The sequence below is a fragment of the Mesoplodon densirostris genome, chromosome 17, assembly GCF_025265405.1.
Source record: "Mesoplodon densirostris isolate mMesDen1 chromosome 17, mMesDen1 primary haplotype, whole genome shotgun sequence".
NCBI classification, from domain to species: domain Eukaryota; kingdom Metazoa; phylum Chordata; class Mammalia; order Artiodactyla; family Ziphiidae; genus Mesoplodon; species Mesoplodon densirostris.
The window spans coordinates 48,661,859-48,678,649 of record NC_082677.1 but is presented as its reverse complement, the minus strand read 5'-3'; the positions used below and the strand labels follow the sequence as shown (position 1 = coordinate 48,678,649).

Genomic DNA, 16,791 nt, shown 5'->3' with positions numbered 1-16,791 from the left:
TTTCACAAAGGCAATGTTTTTTTATTTAGCAACAGCTTCTCACTTCCTTCTTCTCCTTACACAGTACAAGTCAGACTTACATTTTAGATTTAATTAAACATTGTTGAATGTTTTCACTGTCCTAGCACTGTGTCAGGCACATTTGCACTTTTAGGTTAATTTTCCCAGGTTACCTTTGACATAAACATTGTGATTCCCATTTTGCAGGTGAAAAACCAGGATATGGTGTCTTTTCTACAGATAATCATAGATACTGGAATGGGGCTTTAAACTCTAGACCTCTAACTGCATGTTATATACTTTTCTAATACGCCATGCTGTGGACTAATCCACTTTTTAAAAAATTAATTAATTTATTTATTATTTTTGGCTGCATTGGGTCTTCGTTGCTGTGTGCATGCAGGCTTTCTCTAGTTGCAGCGAGCGAGGGCTACTCTTTGTTGCGGTGCGTGGGCGTCTCCTTGTTGCGGAGCACAGGCTCTAGGTGTGTGGGCTTCAGTGGTTGTGGCTCACGGGCTCCATAGTTGTGGCTTGCGGGCTCTAGAGTGCAGGCTCAGGAGTTGTGACGCACGGGCTTAGTTGCTCCGTGGCATGTGGGATCTTTCCGGGACAGAGCTTGAACCTGTGTCCCCTGCATTGGCAGGTGGATTCTTAACCACTGCACCACCAGGGAAGTCCCGACTAATCCACTTTCGAAAGAATGAGTTTGCTTTTGAAAGGGGAATTGAAAAGGACTCTCCTTGTCTGTCCTTTGCCATCTAACTTCTCACCCACCCCATCTTCTGTCTTATTTCCCTGTAGCACTAAACTCAGCCACTACTGAGGACATTCCATTCTCTTAATCAATCAAAATTATGAGTCCCCGGATTTCCTGTGAGTTACCCTCGTTTATTTTACATCTGATCACTTTTTCAAATTTTGAACGGTCATAAAGGCACGAGTCATATCTTTTGGAGAAGGAATTCAAAGATATGAGCAGTGAGACAGAATAGGACGGGAGAACTTGGTAGGAAGTTCAAGGAATTTCTCTCTCTGATGCTTGAACTAACTCAGAGGCCACCAGGAAACAACAGAGAAGCGCTGAGCCAAAAATGAGTTTGGAGCAAAGGGGCTGAGAATATCTAAGAACCAAAGCTTAATCTGAGAGGAAACTGTCTTGGCTGAAGCCCAAGACTCAAACCCAAGCAACTTGTATGACTGCAGTGTAAGTAGTAGAGATATTCTTGCTTTCTTTGGCGCCAAAGAGTCTCGTTACTTGTAATCTCATTATTCTTTCATGGTTTAACTTTTTTTTTCTTTTATAAATTTATTAATTTTATTTATTTATTTTTGGCTGCGTTGGGTCTTGTTGCATGCGGGCTTTCTCTAGTTGCTGTGAGCGGGGGCTACTCTTCATTGTGGTGTGTGGGCTTCTCCTTGCGGTGGCTTCTCTTGTTGCAGAGCATGTGCTCTAGGCGCATGGGCTTCAGTAGTCGTGGCTTGTGGGCTCAGTAGTTGTGGCTCACGGGCTCTAGAGCGCAGGCTCAGTAACTGTGGCATACGGGCTTAGTTGCTCCACAGCATGGGGCATCTTCCCTGACCAGGGCTCTAACCCGTGTCGCCTGCATTGGCAGGTGGATTCTTAACCACTGTGCTACCAGGGAAGCCCCATGGTTTAACTTTTAATGTAAACCGTTTGTTTCCCCATCTGTAAAACAAGATAGTGGGAACGGGTGATTCCATAAGAGTGTCTTTAACTTTAAAATTCTGTGATTTTAAGACCACTGCATTATTCCAGTCGATTTTGACTCTAGACCTAGTGATAATTACACCTCTTTTTTACTGTGTAAGGTTTACTTTAAAATAATAATTTATATATTATTAATAATTAATACTGTTAATATTATTATTTATATATTTAACCAAATACAAAGAATCACTGAAGTACTTTTGGATAAAAGTTAAAATGGTTTAAAAATCAGTTTTATTTCTTATTGAAATTGTCAGACAACGTCACCTTAAAAATGACAGCACAGACTGAGTGTTCCTCCAAAGTAACTAGGCTGGAACATCTTCATGGGTTCTTAAATAATGGTGATTTTTTTCCTTAATGTAAATGAACTATTTCATGGCACGTATATATCTTCCAAAATCAGTCTTTTCTCAAGATGCTGAACTGATCTTAATAGTTTCTTAAGTAAAACAGAATTAGAAAGGAAATCTATCCATCCCCTAATGGCATGTATTACTTCCAAAGCAAATACATTTCTTTTCCTTACTGTCTCTCTTTGATTGAGACTAGTTTAAATGATTAATTCTTCTCATTTGGCAGGTTTTTTGCAATTTACTTGAAATGTTTCCTAGTATTTTTTCCTCAACTTTTTTTTACACCTTTTCCCTCTTTTTTGTGCTTATCAAAATCTTGCTGTGCCTACTATAATTATTATAAAAAGATTAATAATGAATCAAGCAGCCAAGCTCATGCCCATTGTGAAAGAATGTACCCAGTTATTTTTTTTTGCTTTAACTATCTTAAGAGGCTTATTTTCCTATTCATATTTGTATCCATTTTTAAATGTTTGCTGAAGTTCATCTGTTTATCAATGAACTCTATGAAGAAAGAAGACATTGTATTATAGATTAATTTTCTCCTACCATCATAATTAATAAGCCTTGGACACGTGATTATTTAAACAGCATAAGAAAGACAGTGGTACTCAAATTTAAAATGCTTCTTTTTAAAGAAAACTAGAGAGTCTGTTCTTTAGCCCTGAACAATCAGTGTTTCCTGGTTGCAGAGTCAGGAAATACTTTACTTTTGAAGCAATAACGGTTATTCCCGGGAAGTTTTATAATTGGCTGCATAGCGATAACATCGACTTGAACAAATACAGCAAAATTACTGCTGGCTTATCTAGAATGCAAGAGAACTTCTTAAGCGCGACAGAGAGCTAATACTAAGGATTACATCAGTTTGGCATATTCACTGCTCTTGGAGGACGACTCCAGTTTTCAGCTTGCTTCCTGACCAAAAGGTATCTTTCCTTTGTGCTTTTTCAGTATCCAGACTTTTTCCCCTTGGGTTTGCTTAGGACTTTAAACATCAGAGTGTGGTAGTTGTAGAATCTATTTCCTTGTGAAGTCAGGTGAAGTGTAATTTTTACAATACCACTGGATTTCTTGGAATGTGATAACTAATTATGATAATTAATTAATGAGAAACAACAGCCTGACATCCAGGAATCTAGTGGCAATTTTTCTTTTCTCTAGAGTGAGGAATTGCTTTAATGTCTGAATTTTGATACTTGAACTTACATTCTTTTAGTGAGATCACTGAAGGTGTAAGGACAGAATACTAGCTAAAGGTGGCCCTGTGCTTTTTCTAAATATCATGAGGCATTTGAAAAAAGCCCCATTTATTTTATCGCTTGTTGAAATTGGTTATTGTGTGTCAATGGAAATGAATAATGTCGATGACTTACAATATTTCTGGCTTAATAATAGAGATGATTTTCCATCTTCTTTTATTTATTTATTTATTTATTTAAAAAAAAATTTTTTTTTTTTGTGGTACGCAGGCCTCTCACTGTTGTGGCCTCTCCCGCTGTGGAGCACAGGCTCCGGACGCGCAGGCTCAGCGGCCATGGCTCACGGGCCCAGGCGCTCCGTGGCACGTGGGATCTTCCCGGACCAGGACACGAACCCGTGTCCCCTGCATCGGCAGGCGGACTCTCAACCACTGCCCCACCAGGGAAACCCCCTTCCATCTTCTTTTAATGTACATTATTTTGTTCCTTTATTGACATCGATGCTAAAATAAACCCATAGAAATTTGGATTTAGGTGAGATCTTTTTGGGCATCTTTCTCGTCCCCTACTTAACTGGCAAGGAAACTCTAGAAAGCAGAATGACACAAATTCCTGGCAGATCAGGGGAGAGAGTATAAATCTCTTAATTCCTGGGTACAGGGATTATTAACTCCCTTTTCATTATTGTTATTTTGTGTTAAAATTATATGCTGCCATACAATAAAAACTTTGCCTTGAATTGGCATTGAATTTTCATCAGACTCTGTGAGATGTAAGCAGATTGTGATCAGTGGCATTATTCGTAGCCAGAGTACTAATAACTAGAGTATGAACCTAGAGCGTGTAGCTTGAGGTGTCTCCTAGCATCTGAAGACATTCTTGCAACACACATTCACTTCCTAGTTGGGGTGAGCACTGAGCAGAGTGGAAAGCCTCAGCTCTCTATTCTGGGGAGTGCCAGATCTCTCTTGTGTTATCAACAGGAATTTACTAACCCCATCTCAATCCTGGAGAGCTTTCATCAGGGTTCTAGGTGGTTGTTCACTATTTGTATATTTTTGTTTGCTGACAACTGTCACTCAGTTTTTTCTGAGCACAGAATTCTCTCCCAGTGGTCATATGGAAGAACTCTAGTGAGACACAAAATCACCACAACTCAGTCTTTCACTTAGGTAAAGAGAAAAAAAGACGTTGAAAGCTGTGATTAATGGTAAAGAGAAAAAAAGCATTAATGGTAAAGAGAAAAAAAGACGTTGAAAGCTGTGATACATGCAAGGAGTCAAATTCATTCAAAAACACATCTAAATCAAAATCTAAATATATGTCAGTTAACACTGTCCTATAGGAGAATAGTGTTTTCCCAAAATGTCTTGTGTATGTGCAAGTACTGGATAGAGATTTTGTGTTTCTCTTGTGTTGCTTCTGATTGATCTCAAATAAATGTCCCAGTTTTCATGGTTCTCTGATAACTCATTTTCCCACTGTGGATATTCTACTGTCCTTTCTTTATCAGTGTGTCCCTTCTGGTATGGGCTCTGAGTGTGTAGGCAGGGGCTGTATAATGTTAACTTACATATGTGTCTTCCACTTATAAGCAAAAACAGAGCTGAATGTTGTTAGATCGGTTTCACAGGCCAGCCTCTTTGCAGGTCATTGAAAGCTGCGTTTAGTCATGACCTGAGAGAAGATGTTAAAGGCAACTAGAATCTCTGTTTTACAGTGCAGTTAACAATTCAAATTATTGGAAGATTAAATTACCTACTCAGTTTAGTCAAGATGATAAGCTTTGCTTCTATGAACTGGGTCATTAACTGAATTATATTTAGGTATTGAGTTTCTACCTGTGGTCACAGGGAAATGTCCTGTGAGACTATAGGAATTCAGCCACTAATCAGTTCTTCACATAACAGCTCTCAATGAGAAAAAGTACAAACTTATAGAGGAATTGATACAACTAAGGTCAAACTGACTTTACTTTCAGTCTTGATAGAATTAACTCTAATAATCATTAAAATATTTGTGACAAGATCAAAATTCTGCAGGTTCAAAAAAAATCCTACAGATAATATTTCTTATTCTGCACTCCATAGAGACGCTTTGGAAATTTAGGTGCACTAGGGTTGTAAAATCAGATGAAAAGTATTTAATGAAATATGGTTAGTGAGGAAGGAGGGAGCCATCTGTTTTAGGGTTTTGCCTAACCCACTAGAATCATTGTACTTTTTTCAGGGTTGAATATCTAGGTCAGTCTCCATAGCTTTGGCCCTTGTCAGACACTAAGGCAAAAGTAAAATGACAGAGGGCTAAGGTTGTTGATCATGTGTTAGTACAAAGCATCTGACTTCCCTGGAGATATGTCAAATGTTCAGGGTGAGTCATTGAAACTATAGCATTTGGACTTTATTCTTTCATAGGAAATACTCTACTAGCAAGCTGAAAGTCTTGTGATTTTTAAACTGTGAATGTTCTGGCAGTATATCCCAAGGAATTATGTGAAAGAGAAGAAATTCTGGTTTTAGAATTGGTGCTAGAATATTTGAAGAAATACCTTGTATGTCTGAATAGGAAGCAACCCTGCGTATAAGATGATCTCTCTTTTCCAAGGGTAGAAATTACCAAAAAAAGTTTTTTCCCCCCAGTCCACATATGGAGGATCTACTTTGTACCAGGACTTACTCTAGGCTTTGGGGATACAAGGAAAAAATGAAGGAAAAGAGACAGAAATCACCACCCTCCTAGGGCTTACATTCTAGCAAATCAATTACACAGGATGTTAAAAGAGGTAAGTGCTATAGAGAGTAATACAATGGGGGAAAATTCCAGGGGAATGCTGGCTGTGTCAGAGTGTGTCTCTGTGTGTGTGTGTGTGTGTGTTTTGGCTTAGGGGATGGATGCTGCCTCAAGGTGACATTAGAACATGGATTTAAACGAGATGAGGAGTGAGCCATCCAGTTATCTGGGGGCGGACTTGGAGTTCAGAGACCTTGAGGGAGGAGTCTGCCTGGCCTGTTCAAAGAGTAGCCAGGAAGCGAGTGGGGCTGGAGCAGAGTGAGTGGGAGAGGGCTGCTGGGACGGGTAAGGTCAGCGGAGACGAGGTGAGAATGAAAAGACGAAATCCAGGTTGACTGTCTAAGGGTCACATGGAGGATGTGTAGCCACAGTGCACATTTAATCTATATGTATGTCAAATGCAGAGGGTGAGGGCCCTGTAGGACATTGTAGGGATTTTGTCTTTTACCCTTAATGAAATGGGTAGCTTGGAGGATTTGCAGGTGAGCAACATGACAAGTGTAAAAAGGATCCTTTCTACTTTGGAGAGTAGATTGAAGGGGGCAAGGGACACCAGTTAAAAGGTTATTTCAGAAAACCAGATGAGAGAGAATGAGTTGTATTTCATTTTGTATGAATGTACCACCTTGTGTTCATCCTTTCACTTTTTTCTCCAGTTTTATTGAGATATAATCGACATATAGCATTGTATTTAGTTCAAGGAGTGCAACTTAGTGATTTGATACATGTATATATTGCAAAATGATGACCGTAAGTTTAGTTAACATCACTCACCTCACATGGTTATAGACTTTTTTTCTTGTGAGAACTTTTTTTTTTTTTTTTTTTTTTTTTGGCGGTACGCGGGCCTCTCACTGTTGCGGCCTCTCCCGTTGAGGAGCACAGGCTCCGGACGCGCAGGCTCAGCGGCCATGGCTCACGGGCCCAGGCGCTCCGCGGCACGTGGGATCCTCCCGAACTGGGGCACGAACCCGTGTCCCCTGCATCGGCAGGCAGACTCTCAACCACTGCACCACCAGGGAAGCCCTGTGAGAACTTTTAAGATCTACTCTCTTAGCAAGTTTCAAATATACAATATAGTATTATTAACTCAGTCACCATGCTGTACATTACATCCCAGAACTTATTTATCTTATAAATGAAAGTTTGTACCTTTTGACAACCTTCACCCATTCCTCCCTCCCCTGCCTCTGGCAATCACCAATCTGTCCTCTTTATCTATGAGGTGTTTTTTTTTTTTTTAAGATTCCACATATAAGTGAGATCATACAGTATTTACCTTTCTCAGTCTGACTTATTTCAGTTAGCATAACGCCCTTAAGCTCCATCCATGTTGTCGTAAATGGCAGGATTTCCTTTTTTATGGCTAAATAATATTTATCACAGTTTCTTTATCCATTCATCTTTTGACGGACACTTAGGTTGACTTAGATTGTTTCCATGTCTTGACTATTGTGAATAATGCTGTGATGAACATGAGGGTGCAGGTATCTTTTCGAGAGAGTGATTTTGTTTCTCTTGAATATATACCCAGAAGTAGAATTGCTGGATGATATGGTAGTTCTATTTTTAGTATTTTAGGAACCTCCGTACTGTTTTCCATAGTGACTGCACCAATTTACATTCCTACCAACAATGCACAAGGGTTTCCTTTTTCCCACATCCTCCCCCAGTACTCGTTATATCTTGTCTTTTTGATGATAATCATCCTATCAAGTGTTAGGTAATATTTTATTGTGGTTTTGCTTTACATTTCCCTGACAATTAGTGAGCATTCACTTGTTGATGAATATTTGGGTTGTTTCCAGTTTTGGGGTATCGTGACTAAGGCATCTATGAATATTTGTGTACAAGCCTTTTTTTTTTTTTTAATTGCGGTACGCATGCCTCTCACTGTTGTGGCCTCTCCCGTTGTGGAGCACAGGCTCAGCGGCCACGGCCCACGGGCCCAAGCGCTCCGTGGCACGTGGGACCTTCCCGGACCGGGGCACGAACCCGTGTCCCCTGCATCGGCAGGCGGACTCTCAACCACTGCGCCACCAGGGAAGCCCTGTGTACAAGTCTTTTTGTTGACGTACGTTTTCAGGGCTTTCACCTAAATCTCTAGGAGTGGAATGACTGGGTTGTGAGATCTATGTTTAACTCCCAAGCAGCTGCTGAACTCCTGAGGTAGCTGTGCCATTTTACATTTCTGCACACAGTGTATGAGAGTTGCTGTTGCTCCACATCCTGGCAGGTACTTGGACTTTTAAATTAATTAATTAATTTTTGGCCGCATTGGGTCTTTGTTGCCGTGCGCGGGCTTTCTCTAGTTGCGTTGAGAGGGGGCTTCTCTTGTTGCGGAGCACGGGCTGTAGGCGCGCTGGCTTCCGTAGTCGTGGCTCGCAGACTCAGTAGTTGTGGCGCACGGGCTTAGTTGCTCTGCGGCATGTGGGATCTTCCCGGACCAGGGCTCGAACCCGTGTCCCCTGAGTTGGCAGGCGGATTCTTAACCACTGCGCCACCAGGGAAGCCCCACTTGGGCTTTTTGATGTTAGCCATTCTAATAGATATGACATAGTATCTTCCTGTGGTCTATATTTGCATTTTCCCTGATGGCTAATGCTGGTGAGGGGTGTCTTTCATCCCGAAAGTTAATTTTAGCCTCACTGTTGAAGCTTTGGTTCCTTTCAGCTGAGGCTCATAATAATTTAATTAAATAATTTATTTATCTCAGTCGTGGTTGGTACCTTAGCATGTTACACTTTATTTTTTATATTTAAATTTAATTTTTAACCTTTTGATCCCTTATAATACGTTTTAAAAGTACTCAAAGGTTATGTTATGATGATTTATTAAAGGTTGCAGTGGCCTGTATAGTCTCATGGTTTTGTTTTTAGGAAACGAATACATTTAAAAGGGGAAAGTATAAAAGTGATATAAAATTCCAATCTTATCCTTAAATCACTATGTCCGATAGTGTAATTTAAGTTTATGCTTTATCTTATGTAGGATCTATTACTTTCTTTGTTTTATCATTTAGGATGAGCGTACATTCTGTGATAATAACTGGTCTAGGTAAACATGTACGATCTCTAAATATTCAACTAAAGTGAGGATTTTTGAATGCTTTTCCAGGTTCCCGATGTTATCAGCAGCATAAGGCAGTTATCGAAAGCGGCCATGAAAGAGGATGCCAAACCCAGCAAAGACAACGAGGACGCCTTTTACAACTCACAGAAGTTCGAGGTCTTGTACTGTGGCAAGGTGACCGTGACCCACAAGAAGGCCCCATCCAGCCTCATCGACGACTGCATCGAGAAGTTCAGCCTGCACGAGCGGCAGCGCCTGCGGGTCCAGGGCGAGCCGCGCGCCGCGGATGCCGGCGACGACCCGGCGGTGTCGGAGGCCCAGGCGCCCGCTTCCCCCAACGACGTTCTGTCCGAGGAAGGGTATGGCGTCACCGACACCCACCCCATCTTCCCCGCGGCGCCCAGCCAGCCTGGGCCGGCCAGCTCTCGAGTCTGCTTCCCTGAGCGGATTTTGGAAGATTCTGGCTTTGATGAACAGCAGGAGTTCCGGTCTCGGTGCAGCAGCGTCACCGGTGTCCTGCAAAGGAAAGTTCAGGAGAACAGCCAGAAACCGCAGCCGCGGAGGAGGCATGCCAGCGCGCCCAGCCACGTCCAGCCCTCGGATTCGGAGAAGAACAGAACGATGCTGTTTCAGGTGCTGCCCTGGCCGCGGGCTCTCGTAGTGTTTCCCCATTCTTTGCTAGACGGAAGCAGCTGGTCGTCACTCTGCAAGCATCCAACCTTTCTGTCATATCCCTTGGGAAGCAGATAAGGCAGGTGGAGAAAGAGAGCAAACAAAGGAAAGTAGTGAAGGGGTGAGAGGCAGACGGGGAATGTAAGAAAAAAGGGAGCAGTGAAGGGAGAGGAAGAGAGAAGCACTTGCAGAGCATCACGGAAAGTTGTTGGGGAAATAAGAATAGATTACTCTTAGCATCACCAGCATTTGCCTTAGGTTGATTCTTAAATAAATGTTATTTTTTTAAATGACTGCAGAAAGTCAATCTTATGAAGGGTTTGAAGATGTGGATCTGGGAGCGTGTGAATCTTCATGAAGGAGAAAGAATTTTCTAGAGAGAAAAAAAAGAAAAGCCCAGAGACTCATAGGTGTATTTTCAGATGAGAATACACCAATTTACTCTGTCATACAAAAGAGACGGTTAAAGAAACATCATAGGCCTGATAACTTATTAGACCAGTTATTAAAATGATTTGGTGCAAGCTATATTATAGGTGTAAAAGATGATTCTTAATTCTAAAAAGTAGTTTTTGAAGTTGTACAGGGTATAGAAAAATGTCCAGTTCCACTTAAAAGAACTTAATTCTTAACAGTGCCCTGTAGAGATTCTTTAATTACTCCTCAGGTTTGAAGATTAATTTGAGTTTTCCTCAGATTTGACTTTTCTTGAAAAAAAGAGTGACTGCCCTTTTATCCCATTGCAAAGAGTCCCTGCGAAGGAAGTTGCACAGTGTACCTTGGTAAACAGTCCCAGTATGTAATATTTGCTTTATCAGAAGTTCATGGTGGTTTTGTTCTGTTTTGTTCTTGATAACTCTAGGCATGTAATTAAAGTGTCTATAGTCTTTCCTGTGGTGATATGTTAACTGAGTTTCCTCTCTTGTTTGGGCTACTGGATTTGTTCTTTTTCTTAGCTAGCCAGAGTCCATGTTGTTAATTTTTTCTAAATGGTTGTTTATTTTAAAAGTTTTTAAATTTATCAGCCCAATTGCAAGTATATCTTTCTGTTGATCATTTGTGAGAAAGCATGATTATAAATTATAATTAAATAATTAGTATTTTTAGAAAATATAAGGTGTGGAAAGGTTGCATTGTTTTGAAAAGAATAATTTCTAATTTGGAAAAAAAAATGGTTTCTTGTAAATTAAGACCAACTTAACTTTCATGATTTCTAGCTGAAAGGAAGAAATGTTTTCAGACAGCTGATAATTGGGGTTGTAGATTTGGTTGGATTGGATGTTGACACACATGTGAGTATGTATGTCTGGGATAGAGCATTTTAATCTGTATTATTAGTCAAATATTTAACTGTAAAGTAATATGTTAGTTTCTTGATAAGTTGAAATTAATTGGAATATTTTTATTTTTAAGGTTGGACGGTTTGAGATTAACCTTATCAGTCCAGACACTAAATCACTTGTGCTTGAGAAGAATTTTAAAGATATCTCCTCTTGTTCCCAGGTATGTATTGAAGTAGATTATAGTATTTGAAGAAACCAATTAAAGCTTGTTTCTAAATTAAGAAAATAACTGGGCTTAAACCCCTTCAGATTTTATTCTTAAAAGCATTTCTTAAGTAGATTTGTCTTCAACTAAGAGTGTTCATGTGTTCGGGTCCCTGCCAATAAGAAAATCCTGTCCAGGTTCCTCATTATCATAATCTTGTCCTCACTCTGGTCAACCGTGTTTCCTCATGGTGTCACTTCATCAAAGGGATGGAAGGAAGTTTTGCGGTGGTGAGTTCTTTAGAAAATATCTTCCCAGTTAGTGTTCCTCAGAATCTTGAGCAGTAGGTCTTGTGAGCATCACTGAGTCATGTTTTCTCTTTATACTGTAGTAGGTAAAAAAAAGAACCAGTACTTTCAAGTTTATAAATGTAAATGCTAAAGTTTGAAAAGAAGGTTTTGGTATATATCTTTGTCCTTTTACTTATTTTTAATTCTCATATTACGTATTTGAAAGTTTTAAAAATAATCTATACAACTATGTGTGTTCAAGGTCATATTAGGCATAAAATAGTGTCCTAAGTACCATAGTAATAATTTAGAATATCTATATAATTGTTAGAGCTACCTAAATATATGGCAAACCTAGAAAGAATTTCTGAAGATGGAGTAGAAGGAGTACCTAAAGCTGAATATGGGGAAGTTAAAAATGCAAGGATGCCTCTGAGGAGGTCCCTGGAATAGAGAAGCAGTAACTTCTTTCCTAGCAATGTACCTTAGGTGTACCTTCAGGGGCCTGGATCTGGCCAAGGCCCTTTTCTATATTTTAATGTTGAAAAATAGACTGACTTTTTCTTGTTTTTAAGTTTTAATTTTGGAGTTAGCATTGCCATAGGTATGATATCCCGACGTTCTTCCCTTTGAAAATGATAAGCTTTTGTACATCTTGTTAATTACTCTCCTCAGCCTCAGCTAATGTGCTTTCACTTCTAGTATTTTGTTTTAATATTTGTTCTGTTATATGGAGACATAAAATTATGTTGTGAACATAACAGTTTTCTACTCTGGTAGTTTAGAGAGGCAGCATCTGACTAGAGGAAGAATATATTGCAAATTTCTAAATTCCTACTTAAAGGACAAAAAATGTGGTAGAAAGATTATTCACTTTAACTAAAAAAAGTATTTATTAAGCATTCTTGTAATTACATGTTTCCTGGGGGTCCCTGTGTGATCATAAGCTCTGTGAGGGCAGGTGTCTTATTCTGTAGGCCAGGGGTCCCCAGCCCCCGGGCCGAGGCCTGTTAGGAACTGGGCCGCACAGCAGGAGGTGAGCGGGGGTGGGGGCGAGGGAGTGAACTTTCATCTGCCGCTCCCCACCGCTCCCCATCACTCGCATTACCGCCTGAACCATGTTTGCCCCCTTCACCCCCGTCCATGGAAAAATTGTCTTCCATGAAACTGGTCCCTGGTGCCAAAAAGGCTGGGGACCGCTGCTCTAGGGCATCCGAGAATAAGATGTGTTAAGACAGAGCTTGACGCTTAGGTGTTCAATAAATGTTGAATGAATGCTTCTACATGTTGGACCTTATGCCAAGTGTTGGGGAGAGAGTGGTGTACAAACCAGTATACTTCCTGTTCCCCAAAGCAAGAGGAGTCATCTGAAAAGGCCGTGCCTCTCCCCCCTCCCCCCTCCCAGAAAGAAACTAGCAATGTTTCTCCCAGAAAGAAAACTAGCAATGCTCGTTGAACATCTAAAGGAAAAAAAAAAATAAAGAAAATAAAAGAACCAGCCAAACCAAATATATAAATCTGGCAGTTCAAAACAAGATTTTTGCTTTTCCTATTTTTTTCTTTTTGCGGTACGCCGGCCTCTCACTGTTGTGGCCTCTCCCGTTGCGAAGCACAGGCTCCGGAGGCGCAGGCTCAGCAGCCATGGCTCACGGGCCCAACCGCTCCACTGCATGTGGGATCTTCTCGGACCCGGGCACGAACCCGTGTCGCCTGCATCGGCAGGCGGACTCTCAACCACTGCGCCACCAAGGAAGCTCTACTTTTCCTTTTTTTTAAAGCAAGCTTTGTATTCTAAGAATTCAGAAGAAGAATCAGGGCCTCCCTGGTGGCGCAGTGGTTGAGAGTCTGCCTGCTGATTCAGGGGACGCGGGTTCTGTGCCCCGGTCTGGGAGGATCCCACATGCTGCGGAGCGGCTGGGCCCGTGAGCCATGGCCGCTGAGCCTGCGCGTCCGGAGCCTGTGCTCCGCAGCGGGAGGGGCCACAGCAGTGAGAGGCCTGCGTAATGCAAAATAAATAAATAAATAAATAAATAAATAAATAATAGAAACTATCAGCCAATCAGACCTTTAAGAAAAGCATCTAAAATGAAAAAGAACAGAACACAAAACAAACAGTGAAAAGAACTTGTAGGATATAGAGACAGAAGAACACTTTACATTTAAAAAAAAAAGAAACAAAAAGAAGAATCAAACAAAAATATGAGGAAAATTTGTGCAAAAGCCTTTGATCAGAATAATTGTCAGGTTAACTTTCTGCTTCTCACTGAGTGGCCCAACTCCTGTTATTTCTTTCCACAGAATTGTACTGATAGAGGGTGGCCACATTTGGGAACAGGAGTGCTTTTCAACACATGCACACCTACAAATGTTTCTTTCTTCAAAATCGGTAGGGCTGTGACCCTGGCAAGCATGAGGAATAAGGGAATGGTTTTCTTTACTGGAAACATTACCACTGCCCGAAACCTTGCTGAGCTAATGAGGTCCTGTGCATTTTTCCCATTTAGTACCAAGCTAGTAAAAGATATTCTTTAATCACAAATGACTTGTATCAGATGGAATTTACTTTCACCTCATGGATTGTAACCTCACTCCTCCTTATTGACTTTTTTACTTTTTATCGGAGTTGATTTCCTTTTTCCATAGCCATTGGGTAGGTTGAGCTTATTATTACAAGAATAGTGGTTACCGTTTATCAAACATGCCAGGAACTAAGATATTTCTTAGTTCTAAATCTGAAAAATTTCTTAGCATAGGTTCCATTACTATTATTTTATGATGATAAATAGAACCTCAGAGATACTTTTTAGCAATGAAGCACAATATCTCATACCTGGTAGATTGATTGAACCAAGATTGAAGCACAAATCTGTCTGATTCCAAAGTCTGTTTTCCTTTCTCTGGGATTCAGGTGATTGCAGGACAACTTCAAATTTTTTGTCTTCTTGACTTTTCAAAGTACTGTGCTTTCTGTTAAAATAACAAGGTGCTGTCTACTAATTGGTGTGTATGTATTCGGGGCGATCGAAATTCTCAGATGATTCAGAATTTTTTATTAAGTGTAGCTGAGGTTATTTAGCCTGTGTTCAGGAAGTACAGATATGTGAATTTGGATAGTTGACATCTGCAATAATTTCTTTAATGTATTCAGCTTCTAACAGTTGTGGCTCCTTGAATGTCTATCAATAGACAAACATTCTAGTATTTTTAATGCTTGCTTTAGGGAATGGCATGCCATTTAATTAGAGCATTGTCAGTTTTAATGATTCTTAGCCTCATATAAACAAGAACAGGGTTTATAATGAATCATCAGACTGCCCTTTCAAAGATGACCAATAAATTGAAAACTCCATTACTTGCACACACTGAGTAGCGGTTTTTATTACAAGAGACAGTGGGTCATGCCATCATAATTTTCCTCTTGTGGCCCTGAGTCACAGAGTGTTTGCCAGAAACAAAAAGAAATCTGAGCTGGTCTCACCCTTTATTTTATGTATCAAAAGGCCACCGAATAAGTTTGCTCTGGCATTATGTCCCCTATCACAGTGCCGTGAAGGAGAAATTCATGGAAGTGTGAAAGCACAGAACTATGTCTATAGTGTTGGTTAAAAGGACATAATCCCATAAACACTGCCCTGCTTCCTTCTCTAGGGTATAAAGCATGTTGATCACTTTGGCTTCATCTGTCGGGAGTTGCCGGAGCCCGGGCTGAGCCAGTATATCTGTTACGTGTTCCAGTGTGCCAGCGAATCTCTGGTAAGTGGGGTGACTGCTGTCCACGGGCTCCTGCCCACACCTCCGGCTGATGGGAGACTCGTCTCTGATGAACCCAAGCCTCACGGAACGGCCATCCGTTGAAAAAAGAAGAGTGCATCTAGAAATAGGTTTTCTGCCCTTTGAAACAGCACCACAACAGAAAAACAAAAACAACTTGTCCTGGTCATTTTTAAGCCTAGGTGATTTTCTTAAGTTTAACAAATCTGGAAATGTTACCAGGAGTATTTTTAAAAGGTAGGAAAAGCCTAATAATAGGAGAAGAGCTGTTCCTCTTTCCATTGCTCATGTAAGAAGATAGGGAAGACCTTTTATTCTCTCAACTGCTCTAACATCTCAGAGTAGATAAGGCTTATTTCATCAGGGTAGACAACGATTTTGTTTTTTCCTTTTTCTTTCATCAGCCCCTGTCCTCATTTGAAAAGTACTTTCTTTTTTTTTTTTTTTTTTTTTTTTTTTGCGGTACGCGGGCCTCTCACTGTTGTGGCCTCTCCCGTTGCGGAGCACAGACTCCGGACGCACAGGCTCAGCGGCCATGGCTCACGGGCCCAGCCGCTCCGCGGCATGTGGGATCTTCCCAGACCGGGGCACGAACCCGTGTCCCCTGCATCGGCAGGCGGACTCTCAACCACTGCATCACCAGGGAAGCCCTGAAAAATACTTTCTTTATGGTCGCATTTTAGCCTTCAATTTCTTTCTTTGACATTTAGAAGTCAATTTTACTTTGCAGCACTCCTATCCCTGCCCCCAACCCTTAAATGGGAGCAGTTAGAGTTTAAGGAGAAATATGTAAGGCAAAGTTGGAAATAGATATGAGTGACTAAAAATATGGTGATGTTTTCCCCTAAAATGTTTTACATACCCTTCCACTTGTGTTATCTCTCCCAACCGTTTTAACACACACCTTTAGATATATACATGACCAGTCTTTGAAGCAGAGCATTTCCTCAGACACCAGATCCTCCCACAGTGATTTTCCCCAGGGAAACACACACCGCTTAGACATATACAGAGTAAGCCGGGCAGCCTTCTCCTCATTTTCTGGAGGCGTGTTGCCTTCCTTCCTGCTAATTCTCGCCTTCCACATTCCCAGTGTGGACACTGGGTTGAGGAATAATGAAGAAGTAATGAAGAAATGGGAATGAACTGGTACAAAGACACTTTCTGACTAGGGAATATAGCACTCCATCACTAAGTTTCTTACTCAAGAGAGATCCATTTGAGTTTTGTTCTCACTCTAGATAGTTAGCCGTACCAGTGGAACATCCACATGTTGATATCCAGGTGACCACTGTATTATAATTTCAGTTCAGGGCTTGGGATAGAAGTTTGAGAGTTGTTATGTAAAGAAGAGTTGAAGGCATGGGGCTGGATGAGCCCCTAGGGGGAAGGAAAAGAGAGAAGGCCAAAGAGAACCAAGG

General features: G+C 40.9%; 1 protein-coding gene across 3 annotated transcripts in view; it reads left to right on the top strand.

Moving 5' to 3' along the window:
* Nucleotides 1-16,791, top strand: part of TBC1D4 (TBC1 domain family member 4) — a 222,589-nt gene that overhangs the window by 126,202 nt on the left and 79,596 nt on the right. For all 3 annotated transcript variants that reach the window (XM_060079856.1, XM_060079857.1, XM_060079859.1), the window contains exons 2-4: nucleotides 9,195-9,782; nucleotides 11,235-11,324; nucleotides 15,248-15,352. In XM_060079856.1, the coding sequence (XP_059935839.1) occupies nucleotides 9,195-9,782; nucleotides 11,235-11,324; nucleotides 15,248-15,352 (783 nt within the window). The remainder of the gene's footprint in view (nucleotides 1-9,194; nucleotides 9,783-11,234; nucleotides 11,325-15,247; nucleotides 15,353-16,791) is intronic.